Source organism: Salvelinus sp. IW2-2015, unplaced genomic scaffold, assembly GCF_002910315.2.
Source record: "Salvelinus sp. IW2-2015 unplaced genomic scaffold, ASM291031v2 Un_scaffold534, whole genome shotgun sequence".
Lineage (NCBI taxonomy): Eukaryota > Metazoa > Chordata > Actinopteri > Salmoniformes > Salmonidae > Salvelinus > Salvelinus sp. IW2-2015.
The window spans coordinates 72,996-95,911 of record NW_019942568.1 but is presented as its reverse complement, the minus strand read 5'-3'; the positions used below and the strand labels follow the sequence as shown (position 1 = coordinate 95,911).

General features: G+C 45.0%; 2 protein-coding genes across 13 annotated transcripts in view; both read left to right on the top strand.

Moving 5' to 3' along the window:
• The window catches only part of LOC112068459 (pleckstrin homology domain-containing family A member 5), a 131,562-nt gene extending 114,984 nt beyond the window's left edge, over positions 1-16,578 (top strand). For 6 of the 9 annotated variants that reach the window (XM_070438162.1, XM_024135624.2, XM_024135626.2 and 3 more), the window contains 6 exons: positions 4,807-5,058; positions 6,309-6,485; positions 6,771-6,904; positions 12,879-13,027; positions 13,349-13,500; positions 13,704-16,578. In XM_070438162.1, coding sequence (XP_070294263.1) covers positions 4,807-5,058; positions 6,309-6,485; positions 6,771-6,904; positions 12,879-13,027; positions 13,349-13,464 — 828 coding nt within the window. In that variant the 3' untranslated portion in view covers positions 13,465-13,500; positions 13,704-16,578. The remainder of the gene's footprint in view (positions 1-4,806; positions 5,059-6,308; positions 6,486-6,770; positions 6,905-12,878; positions 13,028-13,348; positions 13,501-13,703) is intronic. The other 3 variants (XM_024135623.2, XM_024135622.2, XM_024135625.2) reach the window with 3 other exon arrangements.
• Positions 16,579-17,428: 850 nt separating this feature from the next.
• Positions 17,429-22,916, top strand: part of LOC112068458 (zinc finger protein aebp2) — a 47,652-nt gene continuing 42,164 nt past the window's right edge. For all 4 annotated transcript variants that reach the window (XM_024135620.2, XM_024135618.2, XM_024135619.2 and 1 more), the window contains exon 1: positions 17,429-18,137. In XM_024135620.2, coding sequence (XP_023991388.1) covers positions 17,497-18,137 — 641 coding nt within the window. In that variant the 5' untranslated portion in view covers positions 17,429-17,496. The remainder of the gene's footprint in view (positions 18,138-22,916) is intronic.

Sequence of the window (22,916 nt, the reverse complement as noted above, 5' to 3'; positions counted from 1 at the left end):
TGCACAATTGAATTAAAGGGCAACAATACCCTCCAAATTATATCTAATTGTTATTGTTCCTTATGTGTTTTAAGCATTGTTGTGAACTTAAAACATCCAATTGTTGTAGTTTTTCTACAAAAATTTGTGATTGAGTGAAAACCTGAAAACACTAGAAAAATATTTTTTTACCAAAAGATAAAACTGAGTTTATCTGCAACTGTAGAGTGACTGTCCAAAATTGCTAACAATAACAGCCTTTTTTTGAGATTGCGCAAAGGTTTGATTGTTTGGAGGGAAGAAAATCTAAATATGGTATTGTCAAGTTAAAATATCATTATTTGTGTATGGAGGGTACAGTAGGTCATTATAGGCTACTTGCTTAACCCACAAATGAAAGATTACATTTAAATGATGCACGCATCATTCACTTTCCCGGTGTGCCACTGGAACATTTATCTGAATATCAAGCCCCGCAGGGGCATGTTAATTTAAAAGATGGCTAGTCATTATTTGCCTGGTTCTGCATGGAAAGCAGGTTGTAACAATGGTAAATGTAATAACACTGCTTTTCTATTGCTAATGTAATAAACCCAGTGAATGTAATAACTTGCCAAAATCTAAAATATATATTGATTTGTTTAGCACTTTTTTGGTTACTACATGATTCCATATGTGTTATTTCATAGTTTTGACGCCTTGAATGAGTAGGTGTGTCCAAACCTTTGACTGGTACTGTATAATGTACTAAACATTAGGAACACCTTCCTAATATTGAGTTGCACCCCCTTTTGCCCTCAGAACAGCCTCAGTTCGTCAGGGCAAGGACTCTACAAGGTATCGAATGCGTTCCACAGGGATGCTGACCCATGTTGACTCCAATGCTTCCCACAGTTGTGTCAAGTTGGCTGTGGTTCCTTTTGGTGGTGGACCATTCTTAATCAAATCAAACTTTATTTGTCACATGCTCCAAATACAACAGGTGTAGACCTTAACGTGAAATGCCTACTGAAATGCCCTTAACCAACAATGCAGTTCAAGAAAGAGTTAATAAAATATTGACCAAATAAATTTAAGTAAAAAATGATAAAAAGTAACACATTAAAATAACACTAACAAGGCTATATACAGGGGGTACCGGTACCGAGTCAATGTGCGGGGGTACAGGTTATTCGAGGTCATTTGTACATGTAGGTAGGGGTAAAGTGACTATGCATAGATAATAAACAGTGAGTAGCAGCAGTGTAAAAACAAATGGGGTGTCAATGTAAATTGTCTATCAATCTTATGGCTTGGAGGTAGAAGCTGTTAAGGAGCTTTTTGGTCCTAGACTTGTCGCTCCGGTACAGCTTGCCGTTCGGTAACAGAGAGAACAGTCTATGACTTGGGGGACTGGATTGTCTTTGACAATTTTTGAGGCTTTCCTCTGACACCGCCTAGTATATAGGTCCTGGATGGCAGGAAACTCTTGGCCCCAGTGAGGTACTGGGCCGTACGCACTACTCTCTGTAGCGCCTTACGGTCAGATGCCGAGCAGTTGCCATTCCAGGCGGTGATGCAACCGGTCAGGATGCTCTTGATGGTGCAGCTGTATAACTTTTTGAGGATCTGGGGACCCATGACAAATCTTTGTCCTGAGGGGGAAAATGTGTTGCTGTGCCTTCTTCACGACTATCTTGGTGTGTTTGGACCATGAAAGTTCGTTGGTGATGTGGACACCAAGGAACTTGAAACTCTCGACCTGCTCCACTACAGCCCTGTCGATGTTAATGAGGGCCTGTCGGCCCGCCTTTTCCTGTAGTCCACAATCAGCTCCTTTGTCTTGATCACATTGAGGGAGAGGTTGTTGTCCTGGCAGTGTTTGACCTCCTCCCTATAGGGTGTCTCATCATTGTCGGTGATCAGGCCTACCACCATTGTGTCGTCAACACATTTAATGATGGTGCTGGAGTCGTGTTTGGCCACACAGTCATGGGTGAACAGGGAGAAAAGGAGGGGGCTAAGCACGCACCGCTGAGGGGCCCCAGTGTTGAGGATCAGCTTGGCAGATGTGTTGTTGCCTACCCTTACCATCTGGGGGCGGCCTGTCAGGAAGTCAAGGATCCAGTTGCTGAGGGAGATATTTAGTCCCAGGATCCTTAGCTTAGTGTTGAGCTTTGTGGGCACTATGGTGTTGAACGCTGAGCTGTAGTCAATGAACAGCTTTCTCACATAGGTGTTCCTTTTGTCCAGGTGTGAAAGGGCAGTGTAGAGTGTGATTGCATCATCTGTGGTTATGTTGGGGCGGTATGCGAATTGGAGTGCGTCTATGGTATCCGGGATGATGCTGTTGATGTGAGCCATGACCAGCCCTTCAAAGCACTTCATGGCTACCGACGTGAGTGCTAATGGGCGGTAATCATTTAGGCAAGTTACCTTCGCTTCCTTGGGCTCAGGGACTATGGTGGTCTGCTTGAAACATGTAGGTATTACAGAGCTGGTCAGGGAGAGGTTGTCACTGACACTTGCCAGTAGGTCCGCGCTTGCTTGGAGTACACGTCCTGGTAATCTGTCTGGCCCCCCGGCTTTGTGAATGTTCACCTGTTTAAATGTCTTGCTCACATCGGCTACTGAGAGCGTTATTACACAGTCATCCAGAACAGCGCTGGTGCTCTCATGCATGCTTCAGTGTTGCTTGCCTCGAAGCGAGCATAAAAAAGATATTTAGCTCATCTGGTAGGCTCGCGTCACTGGGCATCTCGCAGCTGAGTTTTCCTTTGTAATCTGTGATTGTTTTCAAGCTCTGTCACATCCGACGAGCATCAGAGCCGGTGTAGTAGGATTTAAACTTAATCTTATACTGACACTTTGCCTGTTTGATGGTTCGTCTAAGGGCGTAGCGGGATTTCTTGTAGTCGTCCGGATTAGTGTCCCGCTCCTTGAAAGTGGCAGCTCTAGCCTTTAGTTCAATGTGGATGTTGCCTGTAATCCATGGCTTCTGGTTGGATTATGTACGTACGACATTGTCGTTGCACTTTTTGATGAAGCCGATGACTGAGGTGGTGTACTCCTCAATGCCATTGGATGAATCCCGGAACATATTCCAGTCTGTGCTAGCAAAACAGTCCTGTAGCGTAGCATCCGCGTCATCTCACCACTTCCGTATTGAGGGAGTCACTGGTATATCCTGATTTAGTTTTTGCTTTTAAGCAGGAATCAGGAGGATAGAAGTATGGTCAGATTTGCCAAATGGAGGGCGAGGGAGATCTTTGTATGCGCATCTGTGTGTGGCGTAAAGGTGGTCGAGAGTTTTTTTCCTCTGATTGCACATGTGACATGTTGGTAGAAATTAGTTAAAACGGATTTAAGTTTCCCTACATTAAAGTACCTGGCCACTAGGAGCGCCGCTTCTGGATGAGCATTTTCTTGTTTGCTTATGGCGGAATACAACTCGTTGAGTGCGGTCTTAGTGCCAGCATTGGTTTGTGGTGGTAAATAGACGTCTACGAATAACGTAGATGAGACATTTCTTGGTAGATAGTTTGGCATACAACTTATCATAAGGTACTCTCTCAGGCGAGCAATACATCAATACTTCTTTAATATTAGACATTGTGCATCAGCTGTTTTTGACAAATAGACACACACCCCCGCCCCTCGTCTTACCAAACGTAGCTTGTCTGTCCTGCCGGTGCATTAAAAATCCCACCAGCTCTATATTATTCGTGTCGTCGTTCAGCCACGACTCGTGAAACATAATATATATTTTTTAAATGATGTCATGTTGGTAGGATAGTCATATATCATCCATTTTATTTTCCAATGATTGCACGTTGGCCAATAGAACGGATGGAAGTGGAGGTTTACTCACTTGCCTATGAATTCTCAGAAGGCAGCCCGACCTCCTCCCCCTTTTTCTCGGTCTTTTCTTCACGCAAATGAAGGTGGTTCAGGCCCGTTCCCGAGAAAGCAGTATATCCTTCGCGTCGGACTAGTTAAAGAACAGAATCTTCACCCAGTAATCGCTGTTCTGATGTCCAGAAGTTATTTTCGGTCATAAGAGACGGTAGCAGCAACATTATGCACAAAATAAGTAAAAAAATAAGTTACAAACAACGCGTAAAAACTAACAAAATAGCACAGTTGGTTTTGAGCCCGTAAAACGACAGCTATCCCCTCCTGCGCCATTCACACGGAAAACTGAGCGGGGAAAACTCTGCAGCGTTGCAGTTCTTTACATACTCAAACCGGTGCACCTTGCACCTCTAACATACCCTGTTGAAAGGCACTTAAATATTTTGTCTTGCCCATTCACCCTCTGAATGGCACACATACGCAATCCATGTCTCAATTATCTCTGAGCTTAAAAATCCTTCTTTAACTGGTCTCCTCCCCTTTACCTACACTGATTGAAGTGGATTTAACAGGTGACATTAATAAGAGATCATAGCTTTCACCTGGATTCACCTGGTCAGTCTGTCATGGAAAGAGCCGGTGTTCCTAATGCCATTTAGCAATTTTACAGTCATGCATGCATGCATACACTTCACAGTGTTGAACTTAAATCCACTGTGTCCATGAAGTTCTGCATCTTGTCGTGCTCTTGGGTCATCGCTCATCGGTGACATAGGGTTGGCAGGCATTAATGTCACATTAGTGTATGTGTGTGTGTGCTCGTGCCTATGTGTGCCATATGCTGTGTCCTACTGTGAGTGCCTCTTTATTCACTCCCCAAAGGAGCGACCTTACTGTGTGGTAGAGCAGCTGTGTGTCGTATAATATGCGTCCATGTGAGTTTCTTACATGTATGTTGTGTCCCTTTCTAACCAATTTCCTGTTCCCCTCTAGGAGCGTCCCCGCAGTGCAGTAGACCAGCTGTGTGGTGGGCCTGTGGAGAAGGAGAGTGGCAGGCCCAGGATGAGTGTAGAGGAGCAGCTGGAGAGAATCAGGAAACACCAACAGGGGGCGCTAAGAGAGAAGAAGAAGGGGCAGCTAGGCCTGCAGGACAACACACACAGCCATCCACACAGTCACAGTAACACACCAACACCCTCACGAAGCACCTCGTTCACCAAAGAGAACCCCTTCCATAGCCTGCAGGTAGGTAGATGCACAAGGATGCACAATATAAGCATACATATCTGACCTGAGCCCAAGGTTGGTTCACACACCAAGTTTCCGGGTGAAAACTTTCAGAAACAGAGACTTACTGAGACAACGATGTATCTGAAACAGAGACATATCTGAACTTATCCAATGAGACATTTTCATCTTCCGTTTTAAAACAGTTTGCTACGGGTACCTTGAGGATCGGACCCTTTTTTTCAATTTTCGCCTAAAATGAAATACCCAAATCGAACTGCATGTAGCTCAGGACCTGAAGCAAGGAGATGCATATTATTGATACCATTTGAAAGGAAACAGTTTGAAGTTTGTGCAAATGTGAAATTAATGTAGGAGAATATAACACATTAGATCTGGTAAAAGATAATACATAGAAAAAAACGTTTTGGGTTATTTGTTTTTACCATCAATTTTGAAATACAAGACATAATTGTCACGATCGTCTGAATGAACGAACCAAGGCGCAACATACGTAGAGTACCACATGTTTAATCAAATGAAACTCACAAAAACAACAAAGAAGAATAAACGATACGTGAAGCTCAAGCAGTGCTCACAGGCAACTACACAGAAACGAGATCCCACAAAACACAGTGGAGAAATGGCTGCCTAAATATGATCCCCGATCACAGACAACGATAAACAGCTGCCTCTGATTGGGAACCATACCAGGCCAACATAGAAATAAATGCACAAGATCACCCACCCTAGTCACACCCCGACCTAACCAACATAGAGAATAAAAAGGCTTCCTATGGTCAGGGCGTGACAATAATGTATTTTTCCAGCCCAGGCCCAATTTAGATTTTGACCACAGGAGTGTATGTGCAAAGTTTTAGACTGAACCAATGAACCATTGCATTTCTGTTCGAAATGTTGTTTCAAGACTGCCCAAATGTGCCTAATTGGTTTATTAATAAATGTTCAAGTTCGTAACTGTGCACTCTCCTCAAACAATAGTGTGGTATTATTTCACTGTAATAGCTACTGTAAATTGGACAGTGCAGTTAGATTATCAAGAATTTTATCTTTCTGCCCATATCAGATATGTCTATGTTCTGGGAAATGTTCTTGTTATTTACAACCTCATGCTAATCATATTAGCCTACGTTAGCTCAACCGTCCCCCGCGTGGGGGGGGGGGGGGCACCGATCCTGTGGAGCTTTAATGAAAAGAACCTAGGGCTCATTTAATATCCTGTAATAATTAGAATTTACAATTCACAGGCATATGTTGTGTTCCAGAACCGTCGTCAGCGTGACGAGGTGATGAGCAGTGACATCCTGGAGCTGGAGGCGTCACTCAGAGAACAGGAAGTGTTCAGAGAGCAGGAGACACCTGCCGAGGAAATAGCACGACTCAAAGAGGCCTCGCACACTGACCACTACAACATGGACAGAGAGGTAGGAAAGGGGGGGGGCATTAATGTCTGTCACCTGGTCCCAAATCATTCCCTTCCCCTTGGCTCTAAGATCTGTAGATCTGAATGGTCTGGATTGGTATAAGCAGTGTAGTGGTGGAGCTTACACCATATCGCTTCAACCTTACAGATCTACCTCTATTGAAGGGTTACGGCCAAGGGGAAGGGGCAGAGAGGAAATTTGAACAGGGCGTAGTGTCTGTCATTATCATCTGCTGTATCAGATCTCTAACACCATCCTATTTTCTCTCTCTCTCCCTCGCTCTAGTTGTCAGTCCCTGAGAAGTTGTTGATTCCAGAGCGTTATGTAGAGTCAGATCCAGAGGAGGCTCTCAGCCCAGAGCAGGAGGCTGACAAACAGAAGAAGGTGGACCGTATTAAAGCCCTCATCGCCAAAAACAGGTACTTTCCACTTTGTCCTTGACAGTTTGGTTGCAGGTACTATGGTGGATGTGCATTCAGACCAACACAGTACAGTTTGGCTCAGCTTGGCTCAGTAGTTTCAAAAGGGTATTACTGTAGTAAAGAAAAGTGACCTATGACTCAACCACATCTACTTATCTTTCCCAGGTATCTGAATCACCCTGTGTAAGGTCATTTATTACAGCTGGTCAGGCTTGATGTTTACCAGTGCACAGGCCACAGCAAATACTATATACAGTGTAGAAAGAGAGTTCTGTGTAACGAGTGCTCTCTCCGGAATAGCTGGACAGGCAGGCTCAAATGAGTCCCCACCACACATGCTTCCTTCCTGGTCTTTCTATGCAGATCAGTGCATAGAAAAACCATGCTATTTCCATTAGCTACATTCTACATTCCACATTCTAAATGTCAGTGTTATGCTGGTGAATGAGGACCCAAAAGCGACTTAATAGAAACAGAGTCTTTATTCCAGTCTTAAACAAACAAAGAAACTCCTGGATAATATCATAGGTTAATCCAAAACAGGAAACTGAAATCCTCTCGTCAGTAGAGAGGAACGACTGGAGACGCGACCACAGACTGCAGGTCGCTTCAGGAAGGCACAGGCCGTAGCTGACATAGACACCTGCTCACACGCAGCATCTGAAGAGGCCAAAAACACGACAGGGCGAACAAGGACACAGGACAGCCAACATCAAACACGAATCCGACAGGACAGAAGCGGAAAACAGAGGGAGAAATAGGGACTCTAATCAGAGGGCAAAATAGGGGACAGGTGTGAAAGAGTAAATTAGGTAGTTTAGGAGAATGAGAAACAGCTGGGAGCAGGAACGGAACGATAGAGAGAGAGAGCGAGAGAGGAGAGAGGGAGGGGAAGAGAGAGGGATAGAAAGAGGGAAAGAACCTAATAAGACCAGCAGAGGGAAGCACAGGGACAAGACATGATGATCAATGACAAAACATGACAGTACCCCCCCACTCACCGAGCGCCTCCGGCGCACTCGAGGAGGAACCCTGGCGGCAACGAAGGAAATCATCTACAACGAACGGTCCAGCACGTCCCGAGATGGAACCCAACTCCTCTCCTCAGGACCGTAACCCTCCCAATCTACTAAGTACTGTGACCACGTCCCCGAGAACGCATGTCCATGATCTTCCGACCTTGTAAATAGGTGCGCCCTCGACAAGGACGGGGGGGGGAGGAAGACGAACGGGGCGCGAAGAAAGGCTCTGACACAGGAGACATGGAAGACAGGGTGGACGCGACGAAGATGTCGCGGAAGAGCAGTCGCACAGCGACAGGATTGACGACCTGAGAGACACGGAACGGACCAATGAACCGCGGAGTCAACTTGCGAGAAGCTGTCGTAAGGGGAAGGTTACGAGTGGAAAGCCACACTCTCTGACCGCGACAATACCTAGGACTCTTAATCCTACGTTTATGCGCCTCTCACAGTCTGCGCCCTGTAACGGCAAAGTGCAGACCTGACCCTCCTCCAGGTGCGCTCACAACGTTGGACAAAAGCCTGAGCGGAGGGAACGCTGGACTCGGCGAGCTGGGACGAGAACAGAGGAGGCTGGTACCCAAGACTACTCTGAAACGGAGATAGCCCGGTAGCAGACGAAGGAAGCGAGTTGTGAGCGTACTCTGCCCAGGGGAGCTGTTCTGCCCAAGACGCAGGGTTTCGAAACGAAAGGCTGCGTAATATGCGACCAATCGACTGATTGGCCCTTTCTGCTTGACCGTTAGACTGGGGATGAAACCCGAAGAGAGACTGACAGAAGCACCAATCAAACGACAGAACTCCCTCCAAACTGTGACGTGAATTGCGGGCCTCTGTCTGAAACGGCGTCTAACGGGAGACCATGAATTCTGAACACATTCTCAATGATGATTTGTGCCGTCTCCTTAGCGGAAGGAAGCTTAGCGAGGGGAATGAATGTGCCGCCTTAGAGAACCTATCGATAACCGTAAGAATCACAGTCTTCCCGCAGACGAAGGCAGACCGGTAATAAAGTCTAAGGCGATGTGAGACCATGGTCGAGAAGAATGGGAAGCGGTCTGAGACGACCGGCAGGAGGAGAGTTACCTGACTTAGCTGCGCGCAGTCCGAACAAGCAGCCACGAAACGGCGCGTGTCACGCTCCTGAGTAGGCCACCAAAACCGCTGGCGAATAGAAGCAAGCCGTACCCCGAACGCCGGGTGGCCAGCTAACTTGGCAGAGTGAGCCCACTGAAGAACAGCCAGACAGTAGAGACAGGAACGAACAGAAGGTTACTAGGACAAGCGCGCGGCGACGCAGTGTGAGTGAGTGCTTGCTTTACCTGTCTCTCAATTCCCCAGACAGTCAACCCGACAACACGCCCTTCAGGGAGAATCCCCTCGGGGTCGCGTAGAAGCCACAGAAGAACTAAAGAGACGGGATAAGCATCAGGCTTGGTGTTCTTATTTCCCGGGCGATAAGAAATCACGAACTCGAAACGAGCGAAAACAACGCCCAACGAGCTTGACGTGCATTAAGTCGTTTGGGCAGAACGGATGTACTCAAGGTTCTTATGGTCAGTCCAAACGACAAAAGGGACGGTCGCCCCCTCCAACCACTGTCGCCATTCGCCATTGGCTAAGCGGATGGCGAGCAGTTCGCGGTTACCCACATCATAGTTGCGTTCTGATGGGACAGGCGATGAGAAAAGTAAGCGCAAGGATGGACCTTATCGTCAGAATGGAAGCGCTGAGACAGAAGGCTTCCACGCCCACCTCTGAAGCGTCAACCTCGACAATGAATTGTTTAGTGACGTCAGGAGTAACAAGGATAGGAGCAGAAGTAAAACGCTTCTTGAGGAGATCAAAAGCTCCCTGGGCGGAACCGGACCACTTAAAGCAGTCTTGACAGAAGTCAGAGCTGTGAGAGGGCAGCCACTTGACCGAAATTACGAATGAAACGCCGATAGAAATTAGCGAAACCGAGAAAGCGCTGCAACTCGACACGTGACTTAGGACGGGCCAATCGCTGACAGCCTGGACCTTAGCGGGATCCATCTGAATGCCTTCAGCGGAAATAACAGAACCGAGAAATGTGACAGAGGAGACATGAAAGGCGCACTTCTCAGCCTTCACGTAGAGACAATTCTCTAAAAGGCGCTGGAGTACACGTCGAACGTGCTGAACATGAATCTCGAGTGACGGTGAAAAATCAGGATATCGTCAAGGTAAACGAAAACAAAGATGTTCAGCATGTCTCTCAGTACGTCATTAACTAATGCCTGAAAGACAACTGGAGCATTAGCGAGACCGAACGGCAGAACCCGGTATTAAAAATGCCCTAACGGAGTGTTAAACGCCGTTTTCCCACTCGTCCCCCTCTCTGATGCGCACGAGATGGTAAGCGTTACGAAGGTCCAACTTAGTAAAGAACCTGGCTCCCTGCAGAATCTCGAAGGCTGACCACATAAGGGGAAGCGGATAACGATTCTTAACCGTTATGTCATTCAGCCCTCGATAATCCACGCAGGGGCGCAGAGTACCGTCCTTCTTCTTAACAAAAAAAAACCCCGCTCCGGCGGAGAGAGAAGAAGGCACCACGGTACCGGCGTCGAGAGAAACAGACAGATAATCCTCGAGAGCCTTACGTTCGGGAGCCGACAGAGAGTATAGGCTTACCCCGAGGGGGAGTGGTCCCCGGAAGGAGATCAATACAAACATCATACGCCGGTGAGGAGGAAGAGAGTTGCTCTGGACCGACTGAAGACCGTGCGCAGATCATGATATTCCTCCGGCACTCCTGTCAAATCACCAGGTTCCTCCTGAGTAGAGGGGACAGAAGAAACAGGAGGGATAGCAGACATTAAACACTTCACATGACAAGAAACGTTCCAGGATAGGATAGAATTACTAGACCAATTAATAGAAGGATTATGACATACTAGCCAGGGATGACCCAAAACAACAGGTGTAAAAGGTGAACGAAAAATCAAAAAGGAAATGGTCTCATTGTGGTTACCAGATACTGTGAGGGTTAAAGGTAGTGTCACATCTGATACTGGGAGAAGACTACCATCTAAGGCGAACATGGGCGTGGGCTTCCCTAACTGTCTGAGAGGAATGTCATGTTTCCGAGCCCATGCTTCGTCCATAAAACAACCCTCAGCCCCAGAGTCTATCAAGGCACTGCAGGAAGCAGCCGAACCGGTCCAGCGTAGATGGACCGACAAGGTAGTACAGGATCTTGATGGAGAGACCTGAGTAGTAGCGCTCACCAGTAGCCCTCCGCTTATGATGAGCTCTGGCTTTTACTGGACATGACATGACAAAATGTCCAGCAGAACCGCAATAGAGGCAAGGCGGTTGGTGATTCTCCGTTCCCTCTCCTTGTCGAGATGCGAATACCTCCCAGCTGCATGGGCTCAGTCTCTGAACCGGTGGGAGGAGATGGTTGAGATGCGGAGAGGGGAAACACCGTTAACGCGAGCTTCTCTCCACGAGCTCGGTGACGAGAGATCTACCCGTCGTTCTATGCGATGGCGAGTGGCAATCAAAGAGTCCACGCTGGAAGGAACCTCCCGGGAGAGAATCTCATCCTTAACCTCAGCGTGGAGTCCCTCCAGAAAACGAGCGAGCAACGCCGGCTCGTTCCACGTCACTGGTGCAGCAAGAGTGCGAAACTCTATAGAGTAATCCGTTATGGATCGATCACCTTGACATAGGGAAGCCAGGCCCTGGAAGCCTCCTTCCCAAAAACTGAACGATCAAAAACCCGTACTATCTCTCTTTTAAAGTCTGATAAACGTTAGAACACTCAGCCCTTGCCTCCCAGATAGCTGTGCCCCACTCCCGAGCCCGACCAGTAAGGAGTGATATGACGTAAGCGATCCGAGCTCTCTCTCTTGAGTATGTGTTGGGCTGGAGAGAGAACACAATATCACACTGGGTGAGAAAGGAGCGACACTCAGTGGGCTGCCCAGAGTAACATGGTGGGTTATTAACCCTAGGTTCCGGAGACTCGGAAGACCAGGAAGTAGCTGGCACGAGACGAAGACTCTGAAACTGTCCTGAGAGATCGAGAGTGAGCGGCCAGGGTCTCAACGGCATGACGAGCAGCAGACAATTTCCTGCTCGTGTCTGCTGAGCATTGCTCCCTGGATCTCGACGGCAGTGTTGCGAGAATCCGTAGTCGCTGGGTCCATTCTTGGTCGGATCTTCTGTTATGCTGGTGAATGAGGACCCAAAAGCGACTTAATAGAAACAGAGTCTTATTCCAGTCTCTAAACAAACAAAGAAACTCCTGGATAATATCATAGGTTAATCCAAAACAGGAAACTGAAATCCTCTCGTCAGTAGAGAGGAACGACTGGAGACGCGACCACAGACTGCAGGTCGCTTCAGGAAGGCACAGGCCGTAGCTGACATAGAACACCTGCTCACACGCAGCATCTGAAGAAGGCAAAAACACGACAAGCGGAACAAGACACAGGACAGCAAACCACTCAACACCGAATCCAGACAAGGACAGAAGCGGAAAACAGAGGGAGAAATAGGGACTCTAATCAGAGGGCAAAATAGGGGACAGGTGTGAAAGAGTAAATGAGGTAGTTTAGGAGAATGAGAAACAGCTGGGAGCAGGAACGGAACGATAGAGAGAGAGAGCGAGAGAGGGAGAGAGGGAGGGGAAGAGAGAGGGATAGAAAGAGGGAAAGAACCTAATAAGACCAGCAGAGGGAAGCACAGGGACAAGACATGATGATCAATGACAAAACATGACAGTCAGACACAAGAAATTAACCAATTTGAAGTGTGTGTGCGTAACAAACAAGGTCCTGTGTGTCTCAGTTCTTGGTAAAATGGGGAAGGTTGTGGCTGTGGGTTCGATCCCTGCCGAGATCAAACTCACATGTACTCACTATACTTTGTCGCCTTGGATAAAACAGTCTGCTAAATGCCATATGTCTGCCCAGTATGCAGAATGTGCTCTCACCTCCCAGTGGGGTGCTGAGCCCAGAGGAGGAGGCTGAGGAGGAGGCTACAGCTCAAGAGCAGGAGAAGATGATCAACATCTCCTATGAACTGGCTGCCGAGGCTTCCAAACGCAGCAAGCTGGTCGCAGGTACAGCACAGCACAGGACAGTATGGAGTATGGGAGGAGGTAGAGCAGGACCAACTAAACTAAGTGACAAAGATGGTGGAGATTAGACCTTTGAATCACAAATGATTGCAATCCTCTTTAATCTGTCCAGTTCTTTTCATAATAAGCGATCCATGATCATCCTACTTATAACAGTATTCATTTGATTTAGATCAAATGTATTTTCTTTACTTGTTTTATCATTCATTAACTTCCCGCAACTTGTTTGTTTCTGCCATTGTGCGTGTGTGATCATGTGTGTGTGGTCCACGTGCTTCCTGTGTGGTCCTGTGTGGTTTGCAGTGCGCAGCTTGTCCTCCTCCTCACCTCTTCCTGAGCCCCAACCTTCCTCGTCTCCACCTCCTAACACACAGCCACCACCCCAGCTCACTGATGGGTCCCACTTCATGTGTGTGTAACAGGAGTAGCATCAGTAATTGTGTGTAGGATTGCCCGTAAGAGCCTCCATCTCTACACAGCCCCTCCTCTCTCTTCAGACTCTCTTTACACACGCCGTCTCTCAGGCTTTCAATTGCTGTCAACATTTTTGACACACATCTCTCCAACTTTTCTCTCTCTCTGTCTGACCTGTCTCTCTCTCCCTCTCTCACACAATTTTTATTTCGCTCTTTTTTTTCTTCTCTCCCTCTCGTTTTAGCCCAGGCCCTGGCTTCAGTGAAGACCTACAGGTGAGAGATGTGACACAGAGAGATGAGGAGGCTCCTGTTTGCTGTAACGAAGACCTCTACACAAGGACATGATACACCCAGCACAAAGTGTAGACCAAGAGAACTGTACCCGACAGACAGATAGTTGGACCACGCCATGCGCTGGGCCTTATATGCTGTCTGCTCAATCTATGCCTCACTGTGACATCACATCCTCCTGTGCCATGGCGTCACCTCCTGTGATGTCATCACCCTTTGACGTCATCACCACCACAACCTCCCCTCTCCCGCCCTTCCCCCATGGGATCACAACTTGGCAACAAAAACACAATAATAAGACATCGATACTGTTGGTTGCTGTTAGAGTAGTTTCATTGCCGTTATTTATATTGTTTGGAGTTTGTTTGAATATGGCTGATGTGTGTGTCAAGAATATATGGACTGAACCCTGCTGTGATGAGGATGGCACACTGTTATGCCATTGATTCTTTCATAGTTTAAAAGTTCCATTGTTCAGCATTGTTTTATTAACTCTTATTGCATTTCAGTTCATATTTTAGTTTGTATTGAGTTTACATTTTAGTTCAATCCCAGAACACAAACCATTTATGTTTTATGTGTAAAAGTATAAATATATAAGAAGAAAGAAATATACTTGATTTATAATTCAAAGAAGGTGCCTCTTTATTCCTACTGCAGTTTATTCCTACTTTTTTTTCTGGTTGGGTGTAACTATATTTATATGTCGGTTTTTCTGCCATTCCCTGGCTGTTCCAAATGGCACAATATTCCCTATGAAGTGCACTAATTTTGACCTTGGTCCTATGGGGTCTAGTCAAAAGTAATGCACTATATAGAGAATAGGGTGACATTTGGGACAAACACCCTGTCGTACTGTTGTTGCCGACTTGCACAAATGTTTTGGCTTTAAAAATATGCTTTGTTTAGTTTTTCTATTTCTGAGAAGAAAAGAGAATGTATATTTTTACCAGACCCATATGGGTACTGGTCAAAAGAAGTACACTATGTAGGGAATAAGGTGCCATTTCAGACGCATACACTTTTTTTTGGTCTACAAAATGTAATTACCAAGAAGTTATGTGTATATACTGTACTATGGTACACGGCACAGATGGATGAGATGAGAGGATGTAGGGTATGCAGTGCATTCGGGAAAAGTATTCAGAACCCTTGACTTTTTCTACTTTTCCCACATTTTGTTACGTTACAGCCTTATTCTAAAATGGATTAAATAGTTTTTACCCTCAATCTACACACAATACCGCATATTGACAAAGCAAAAATAGGTTTTTAGAAATGTTTGCAAATGTAAAAAAAAAAGAAGGAAATATCACATTTACATAAGTATTCAGACCCTTTACTCAGTACTTTGTTGAAGCACCTTTGGCAGCGATTACAGTCTCGAGTCTTCTTGGGTATGACGCTACAAGCTTGGCACACCTGTATTTGGAGAGTTTCTCCCATTCTTCTCTGCAGATCCTCTCAAGCTCTGTCATGTTGGATGGGGAGCGTTTGCTGCACAGCTATTTTCAGGTCTCTCCAGAGATGTTCGATCGGGTTCAAGTCCGACCTCTGGCTGGGCCACTCAAGGACATTCAGAGACTTGTCCCGAAGCCACTCCTGCGTTGTCTTGGCTGTGTGCTTCGGGCCGTTGTCCTGGTGGAAAGTGAACCTGGTCCTGAGTGCTCTGGAGCAGGTTTTCATCAAGGATCTCGCTGTGCTTTGCTCCGTTCATCTTTCCCTCGAGCATGACTAGTCTTCCAGTCCCTTCCGCTGAAAAACATCCCCACAGCATGATGCTGCCACCACCGTGCTTCACTGTAGGGATGGTGTAAGGTTTCCTCCAGACGTGACGCTTTGCATTTAGGCCAAAGAGTTCAATCTAGGTTTCACCATCAGACTAAGAGTCCTTTAGGTGCCTTTTGGCAAACTCCAAGCGGGCTGTCATGTGCCTTTTACTGAGGAGTGGCTTCCGTCTGGCCACTCTACCATAAAGGCTTGATTGGTGGAGCGCTGCAGAGATGGTTGTCCTTCTGGAAGGTTCTCCCATCTCCGAAGAGGAACTCTGGAGCTCTGTCAGAGTGACCATTGGTTCTTGGTCACCTCCATAACCAAGGCCCTTCTCCCCCGATTGCTCAGTTTGGCCATGCGGCCAACTCTAGGAAGGGTCTTGGAGGTTCCAAACTTCTTCCATTTAAGAATTATGAAGGCCACTGTTCTTGGGGACCTTCAGTGCTGCAGAAATGTTTTGGTACCCTGTCCCAGATCTGTGCCTCGACACAATCCTGTCTCGTAGCACTACAGCAAATTCCTTCGACTTCATGGCTAGGTTTTTGCTCTGACATGCACTGTCAACTGTGGGATCTTATATAGACAGGTGTGCGCCTTTCCAAAGCATGCCCAATCAATTGAATTTACCACAGGTGGACTCCAATCAAGTTGTAGAAACATCTCATGGATGATCAATGGAAACAGGATGCACCTGAGCTCAATTCCGAGTCTCATATCAAAGGGTCTGAATACTTATGTAAGTATGGTATGTTTTTAGTTTTAATACATTTGCAAAAAAAATGACATGGTCATTATAGGGTATTGTGTGCAGATTGATTAAATAGATTTTTTTCATTTTAGAAAAAGGGTGTGACGTAACAAAATGTGGAAAAAGGGAATGGGTCTGAATCCTTTCCGCTATTATTAGTTGGAATATGAACATTTGCACATGATCTGTTTTATATAATGTTAAATGTTTCTGATAATACACAGTGGTCGTTTTGGTGGTGGTTACTATTCTGTCATATAGAGTTGTATTGGAAATGATTAGTATGGACACCTAACTATCCTAACTGAGGGCTGTTAGACAATACAGTATTGAACAAAATATGCACATGGGGATGTTGGAAACTTGCTTCTCAAAACTTCCTTCTCAACCTTAAGTGTCCCTCTTGCATCGCCTCGTTAGCTATCTTTTGAGGTGGCGTGGTAGCTAAGATGCTTGTGTACAGCAGTCATGTGTTTGTGCAGAGGTCCCAAGTTCACGCCAGGTAAGGGCGAATCGGGATGAAGTGGTCCTCGCTAAACAAGCAGCGTTATGTCCTTCACACACAGATAGTGTTTTTTTTTTAACTTTCCAGTTGCTTGGAGAACAATAAGAAACTCAGGCACAGGTGATCTTGGATGATCCATAAACAACTGCATGGATCTCAAACCAACACTGAAGTTGTGGCCTAAGAGGTAAAACTGCTACAGGAGACCATTATGAAGGTCTTAAAAGTGATCACAATCTGCATGTGCTTCCATAAGACTTTAAATGAGATGTTTGTCGTTTTTGCACTAGGCATATAACAGTGGAATGTCACTGGTATAGTAAGGTGAAGTTCAAAGGAAACACCTAGAACGGAGGGTTTAAAACTAGAGCAATGGCTCCCCCGTGTGGTCACAGATAAAAACAGCTCTGGATTGGCAGGCTGCTACCCATTTTTAGATCCGTGATTATAACCATTTGCAACTGAGATACAATTGTGCAATGTATCGGCGATTGACCTATCCGTTCAATCTCAAATATCTGCAGGCAGCCTTGCAATCCCGTTGTGATTTCTCACACACGTGATTTGTCAAGGATCGAAAATATGACGTCACTATTTATCCCCGCCCCGCTACGCTTCTGTCCAATGTTTACACTAGGCCAGTCGTGCGACAAATGACGATGGGCAGTACAGCAATAGCTGTGGAAATCGTGAACGTAGCCATTGGTGTTCTGCAAACATGGCTACCGATGCTTCTGAGTTGGAGACTCCCGTATTGAGCGAGGAAAACAGCGAAATGCTTACAGAAAAGACTGAAAAGGAAAAGCAGCAAGATCCAGAAGCAGTGAAAGATGAGGCGGGTGATAGCTGTGTAGATGCACCGCTGAAAATTGCGGAAGCGGTTGCGGAGTGCGTGCAAGACGGAGAAGTAGGGGATGCGAAACCTGCTGCAGAGGAGGAGGCCGTGGCTGTCGGAGCGGTAGCGGCTGCGGAAGCGGTAGTGGTGGTGACAGTGGCAACAACAGTCGCAGCAGCAACAAGGGACGCGAATGATAACGTGGTGGTGGGATGCCAACTTACCAAATCAGAGGAAGATAGACCGGTCCCGGAGGACGATGTTGATACTAGTGATAATATTATTGACGATACGGTAAAGGAATTAGAAATAAAACCAGAAGAAGAGCCGAGAGAAGAGCGCCAGCTGCCTGTTATAGTGAGTTGCGTGAAAGGAAAAGCCACCAGTGAGGATGCCCCGGAGTCTGCGGAAGAGAAAACAAACACAGGAGGCGGGGAACTTGCGGTTGGGGACAAGAGGAGAGCCAGTGTAGAAATGTCATCCTCGGACGGAGAGCCACTCAGCCGGATGGATTCAGAGGACAGGTTGGTTCTTCTAAGATGTCTAGACAAACATCGGCATATGTTTTGATTTCACACTCAACTAGAGCCCTAATCATATTGAGTGAATGGGCGGCTACGAATACTATAAGAAAAGTTTTTCTGCGAATACGCTGGCGCATTCATGATCCAGTACATTGTATCCAGTGCCCTCTCTCCCATGTCACATCTTGTGCTAAAGAAATGTACTTATAAATGATTTGTGAAGCTAAACAGGTTATGTAGGCTTCATTCAGGTGCGGATTTTGAGGCCCAAGTTTTATAAGACATGTAATTGAACTATCAAAATGTCAGTCTGAGTCCAGAGCTGTTTGGCGCTGACTTGAAATTCCCATCACTAGTAAAGTTCTTTACATCACCACATAGAAGACAAGGAGGCAGGAAAATAGATAAGAGGAGAAAGAATATTACTCTATTAAATGCATTGGATTTATTTGATAGGATTATTAATACACATGTATTGGCTGGGCCCCTCTTAGGATCCTCTTAAGTTCTGCTTGGTGTGTGTGCCATCGTGTGATTAAGGCTGCTGAGGTTTTCTGCCTGAGTGGTGATCTTCATCAGGTCTGTGTCCTGTAGGGTTGGGTGTTATCCAGATTTCCATACCTTCATACTGTGCCTGTGTCATCCCGGGATACACGGTATTCGCAGTAGTTCACACAAGGGGGGGGGCAATTCTTTTTTTTAAAGCCCCAAAAACTTCACTTACCAGAATATGGTGGAGAGCGCATCTCCATCTAGCTAGCAGTCCTTCAATCTTTCTACTTTGACTGAATCGAGTTATCCATCTGTCTATACACACACGCGTAAATAAGAGCCGAAAGGTGTAAACAACTTCAGGAGATGAAATAACGCTTTGAACACGCCAACGGCGTCATTGCGCAAAATAGTATGCAGCATCATCTGGATAAGTATGCAACAAAAGTTCAACATTCACCTTCTGCTACCATTTCTGTCAAGCCGTCTACACATACAGTTTGACGCATTCGTTCGATAAATCCAACATATGCACCACACCGAATGTACTGCAACACAATGTTGCAAGGCAAAAGCAGCGTTTCATTGGAAATTAATGTCATTCTGGTGTTCCAAAATGCAAAATGGTGTGATCAAAGCGTAAGGACTTGGACCCCAGCCCTCTAGTACCTAGACAACACCCAGAGCAACCAAGACAGCAATTCTTCCCAGGGGCTTCGTCAGGATGCGATCCCAATCGCTGCCAGTCTGTGGCTTGACACAACCACTGATCTCCTTCAAATCATTAGCCCTGCACATCAGAGCTTTAGGCTGCACCCCATACTGCTTCTCCACCAGGTTAAAGTAGTCCTGCTTCAGGCTGGACAATAGAACAAGTCAAAATTCACCCAAGGCTGAAAAATGGCTGAGCTGGAACACTAGCGCGATGCCATAGCAAATTAATTGAAACAAACCTTTGCAGAGCCTCTTCTGACTGGAGTGATGCTTAGATGCTTAAATTCCATTTTCCCTAAATTGCACAAAAAAATCTGTCTTTCAAAGATAATTCGGGAAAAATCCAAATAATTTCACAGATCTTTACATTTACATTTACATTTAAGTCATTTAGCAGACGCTCTTATCCAGAGCGACTTACAATTGGAAAGTTCATACATATTCATCCTGGTCCCCCCGTGGGGAATGAACCCACAACCCTGGCGTTGCAAGCGCCATGCTCTACCAACTGAGCCACACGGGACTTTATTGTGGAGGTCGACCGATTTATGATTTTTCAACGCCGATACCAATACCGATTATTGGAGGACCAAAAAAAAGCCGAAACCGATTAATTGGCTGATTTAAAAAAAATATATATATATATGTATTTGTAATAATGACAATTACAACAATACTGAATGAACACTTATTTTAACTTAATATAATACATCAATAAAATCAATTTAGCCTCAAATAAATAATGAAACATGTTCAATTTGGTTTAAATAATGCAAAAACAAAGTGTTGGAGAAGAAAGTAAAAGTGCAATATGTGCCATGTAAGAAAGCTAACGTTTAAGTTCCTTGCTCAGAACATGAGAACATATGAAAGCTGGTGGTTCCTTTTGACATGAGTCTTCAATATTCCCAGGTAAGAAGTTTTAGGTTGTAGTTATTATAGGAATTATAGAACAATTTCTCTCTATACGATTTGTATTTCATATACCTTTGACTATTGGATGTTCTTATAGGCACTTTAGTATTGCCAGTGTAACAGTATAGCTTCCGTCCCTCTCCTCGCCCCTACCTGGGCTCGAACTAGGAACACATCGACAACAGCCACCCTCAAAGCAGCGTTACCCATGCAGAGCAAGGGGAACAACTACTCCAAGTCTCAGAGCGAGTGACGTTTGAAACGCTATTAGCGTGCACCCCGCTAACTAGCTAGCCATTTCACATCGGTTACACCAGCCTAATCTCGGGAGTTGATAGGCTTGAAGTCATAAACAACGCAATAGCTGCTGGCTAACGCACAAAAGTGCTGTTTGAATGAATGCTTACGAGCCTGCTGCTGCCTACCATCGCTCAGTCAGACTGCTCTATCAAATCATGGACCTAAACTATCATTTCAAAAACAAAACGTTTATTCTTTCAGTGAAATACGGAACCGTTCCGTATTTTATCTAACGGATGGCATCCTAAGTCTAAATATTGCTGTTACATTGTACAACCTTCAATGTTATGTCATAATTATGTACAATTCTGGCAAATTAATTACGGCCTTTGTTAGGAATAAATGGACTTCACACAGTTCGCAATGAGCCAGGCGGCCCAAACTGCTGCATATACCCTGACTGCTTGCACGGAACGCAAGAGAAGTGACACAATTTCCCTAATTATAAGAAATTCATGTTAGCAGGCAATATTAACTAAATATGCAGGTTTAAAAAATATATACTTGTGTATTGATTTTAAAGAAAGGCATTGATGTGTATGGTTAGGTACATTGGTGCAGCGACAGTGCTTTTTTCGCAAATGCGCTTGTTAAATCACCACCGTTTTGTCGAAGTAGGCGAATCGATTATATGCAACGCAGGACACGCTAGATAAACTAGTAATATCATCAACCATGTGTAGTTAACTTGTGATTATGTCAAGATTGATTGTTTTTTATAAGATAAGTTTAATGCTAGCTAGCAACTTACCTTGGCTTCTTGCTGCCCTCACGTAACATGTAAAGGATTCCCCGAGCTGACAAGGTAAAAATCTGTTGTTCTGCCCCTGAACAAGGCAGTTAACCCCCCGTTCCTAGGCCGTCATTGAAAATAAGAATTTGTTCTTAACTGACTTGCCTAGTTAAATAAAGGTGTAAAAAAAAATATATAATAATAAGAAAGAAAGAAAGAGGCAAATCGGTGTCCAAAAATACCGATTACCGATAGTTATGAAAACTTGAAATCGGCCCTAATTAATCGGCCATTCCGATTAATCGGTCGACCTCTACTATATAATGCATGTATACTAATGTTGAGGTTAGCTCATCTGACTTATGATTATTTGGCCAGAGTTCAATTCCCGCTGTTTACATTTTTTTTACTCTCCCAAAAGCAACACAGCCCTAATACAATATATATATATACATATACACACACACACACAAGATATACATATATTTTTTTTGAGCTGTAAGGTAATGAGTAACCATTTTTGAAAATCATGGGACATATACAGTGGGGCAAAAAAGTATTTAGTCAGCCACCAATTGTGCAAGTTCTCCCACTTAAAAAGATGAGAGAGGCCTGTAATTTACATCATAGGTACATTTCAACTATGACAGACAAAATTAGTTAAAAAAATCCCAGAAAATCACATTGTAGGATTTTTAATGAATTTATTTGCAAATTATGGTGGAAAATAAGTATTTGGTCACCTACAAACAAGCAAGATTTCTGGCTCTCACAGACCTGTAACTTCTTCTTTAAGAGGCTCCTCTGTCCTCCACTCGTTACCTGTATTAATGGCACCTGTTTGAACTTGTTATCAGTATAAAAGACACCTGTCCACAACCTCAAACAGTCACACTCCAAACTCCACTATGGCCAAGACCAAAGAGCTGTCAAAGGACACCAGAAACAAAATTGTAGACCTGCACCAGGCTGGGAAGACTGAATCTGCAATAGGTAAGCACCTTGGTTTGAAGAAATCAACTMTGGGAGCAATTATTAGGAAATGGAAGACATACAAGACCACTGATAATCTCCCTCGATCTGGGGCTCCACGAAAAGATCTCACCCAGAGGAGATCTGCATGGAGGAATGGGCCAAAATACCAGCAACAGTGTGGGAAAACCTTGTGAAAACGTTGGACCTCTGTCATTGCCAACAAAGGGTATATAACAAAGTATTGAGAAACTTTTGTTATTGACCAAATACTTATTTTCCACCATAATTTGCAAATAAATTCATTAAAATTCCTACAATGTGATTTTCTGGATTTTTTTTACTCGTTTTTTTCTGTCATAGTTGAAGTGTACCTATGATGAAAATTACAGGCCTCTCTCATCTTTTTAAGTGGGAGAACTTGCACAATTGGTGGCTGACTAAATACTTTTTTGCCCCACTGTATGCTCATACTTGATCACAACTCATACTTTACTTTTTACTCTATTTCATTTTTATGATTGTAATGCTCGCACTGTAGAGCCCTAAAAATTGACCACCAGCCCAGTTTGTGAAATGGACGTTCTTAACAGCCAATACCTAAATTTACCCGCATTTGGTGGGTGGCGGGTGTTCATGTTATGCCCTGACCA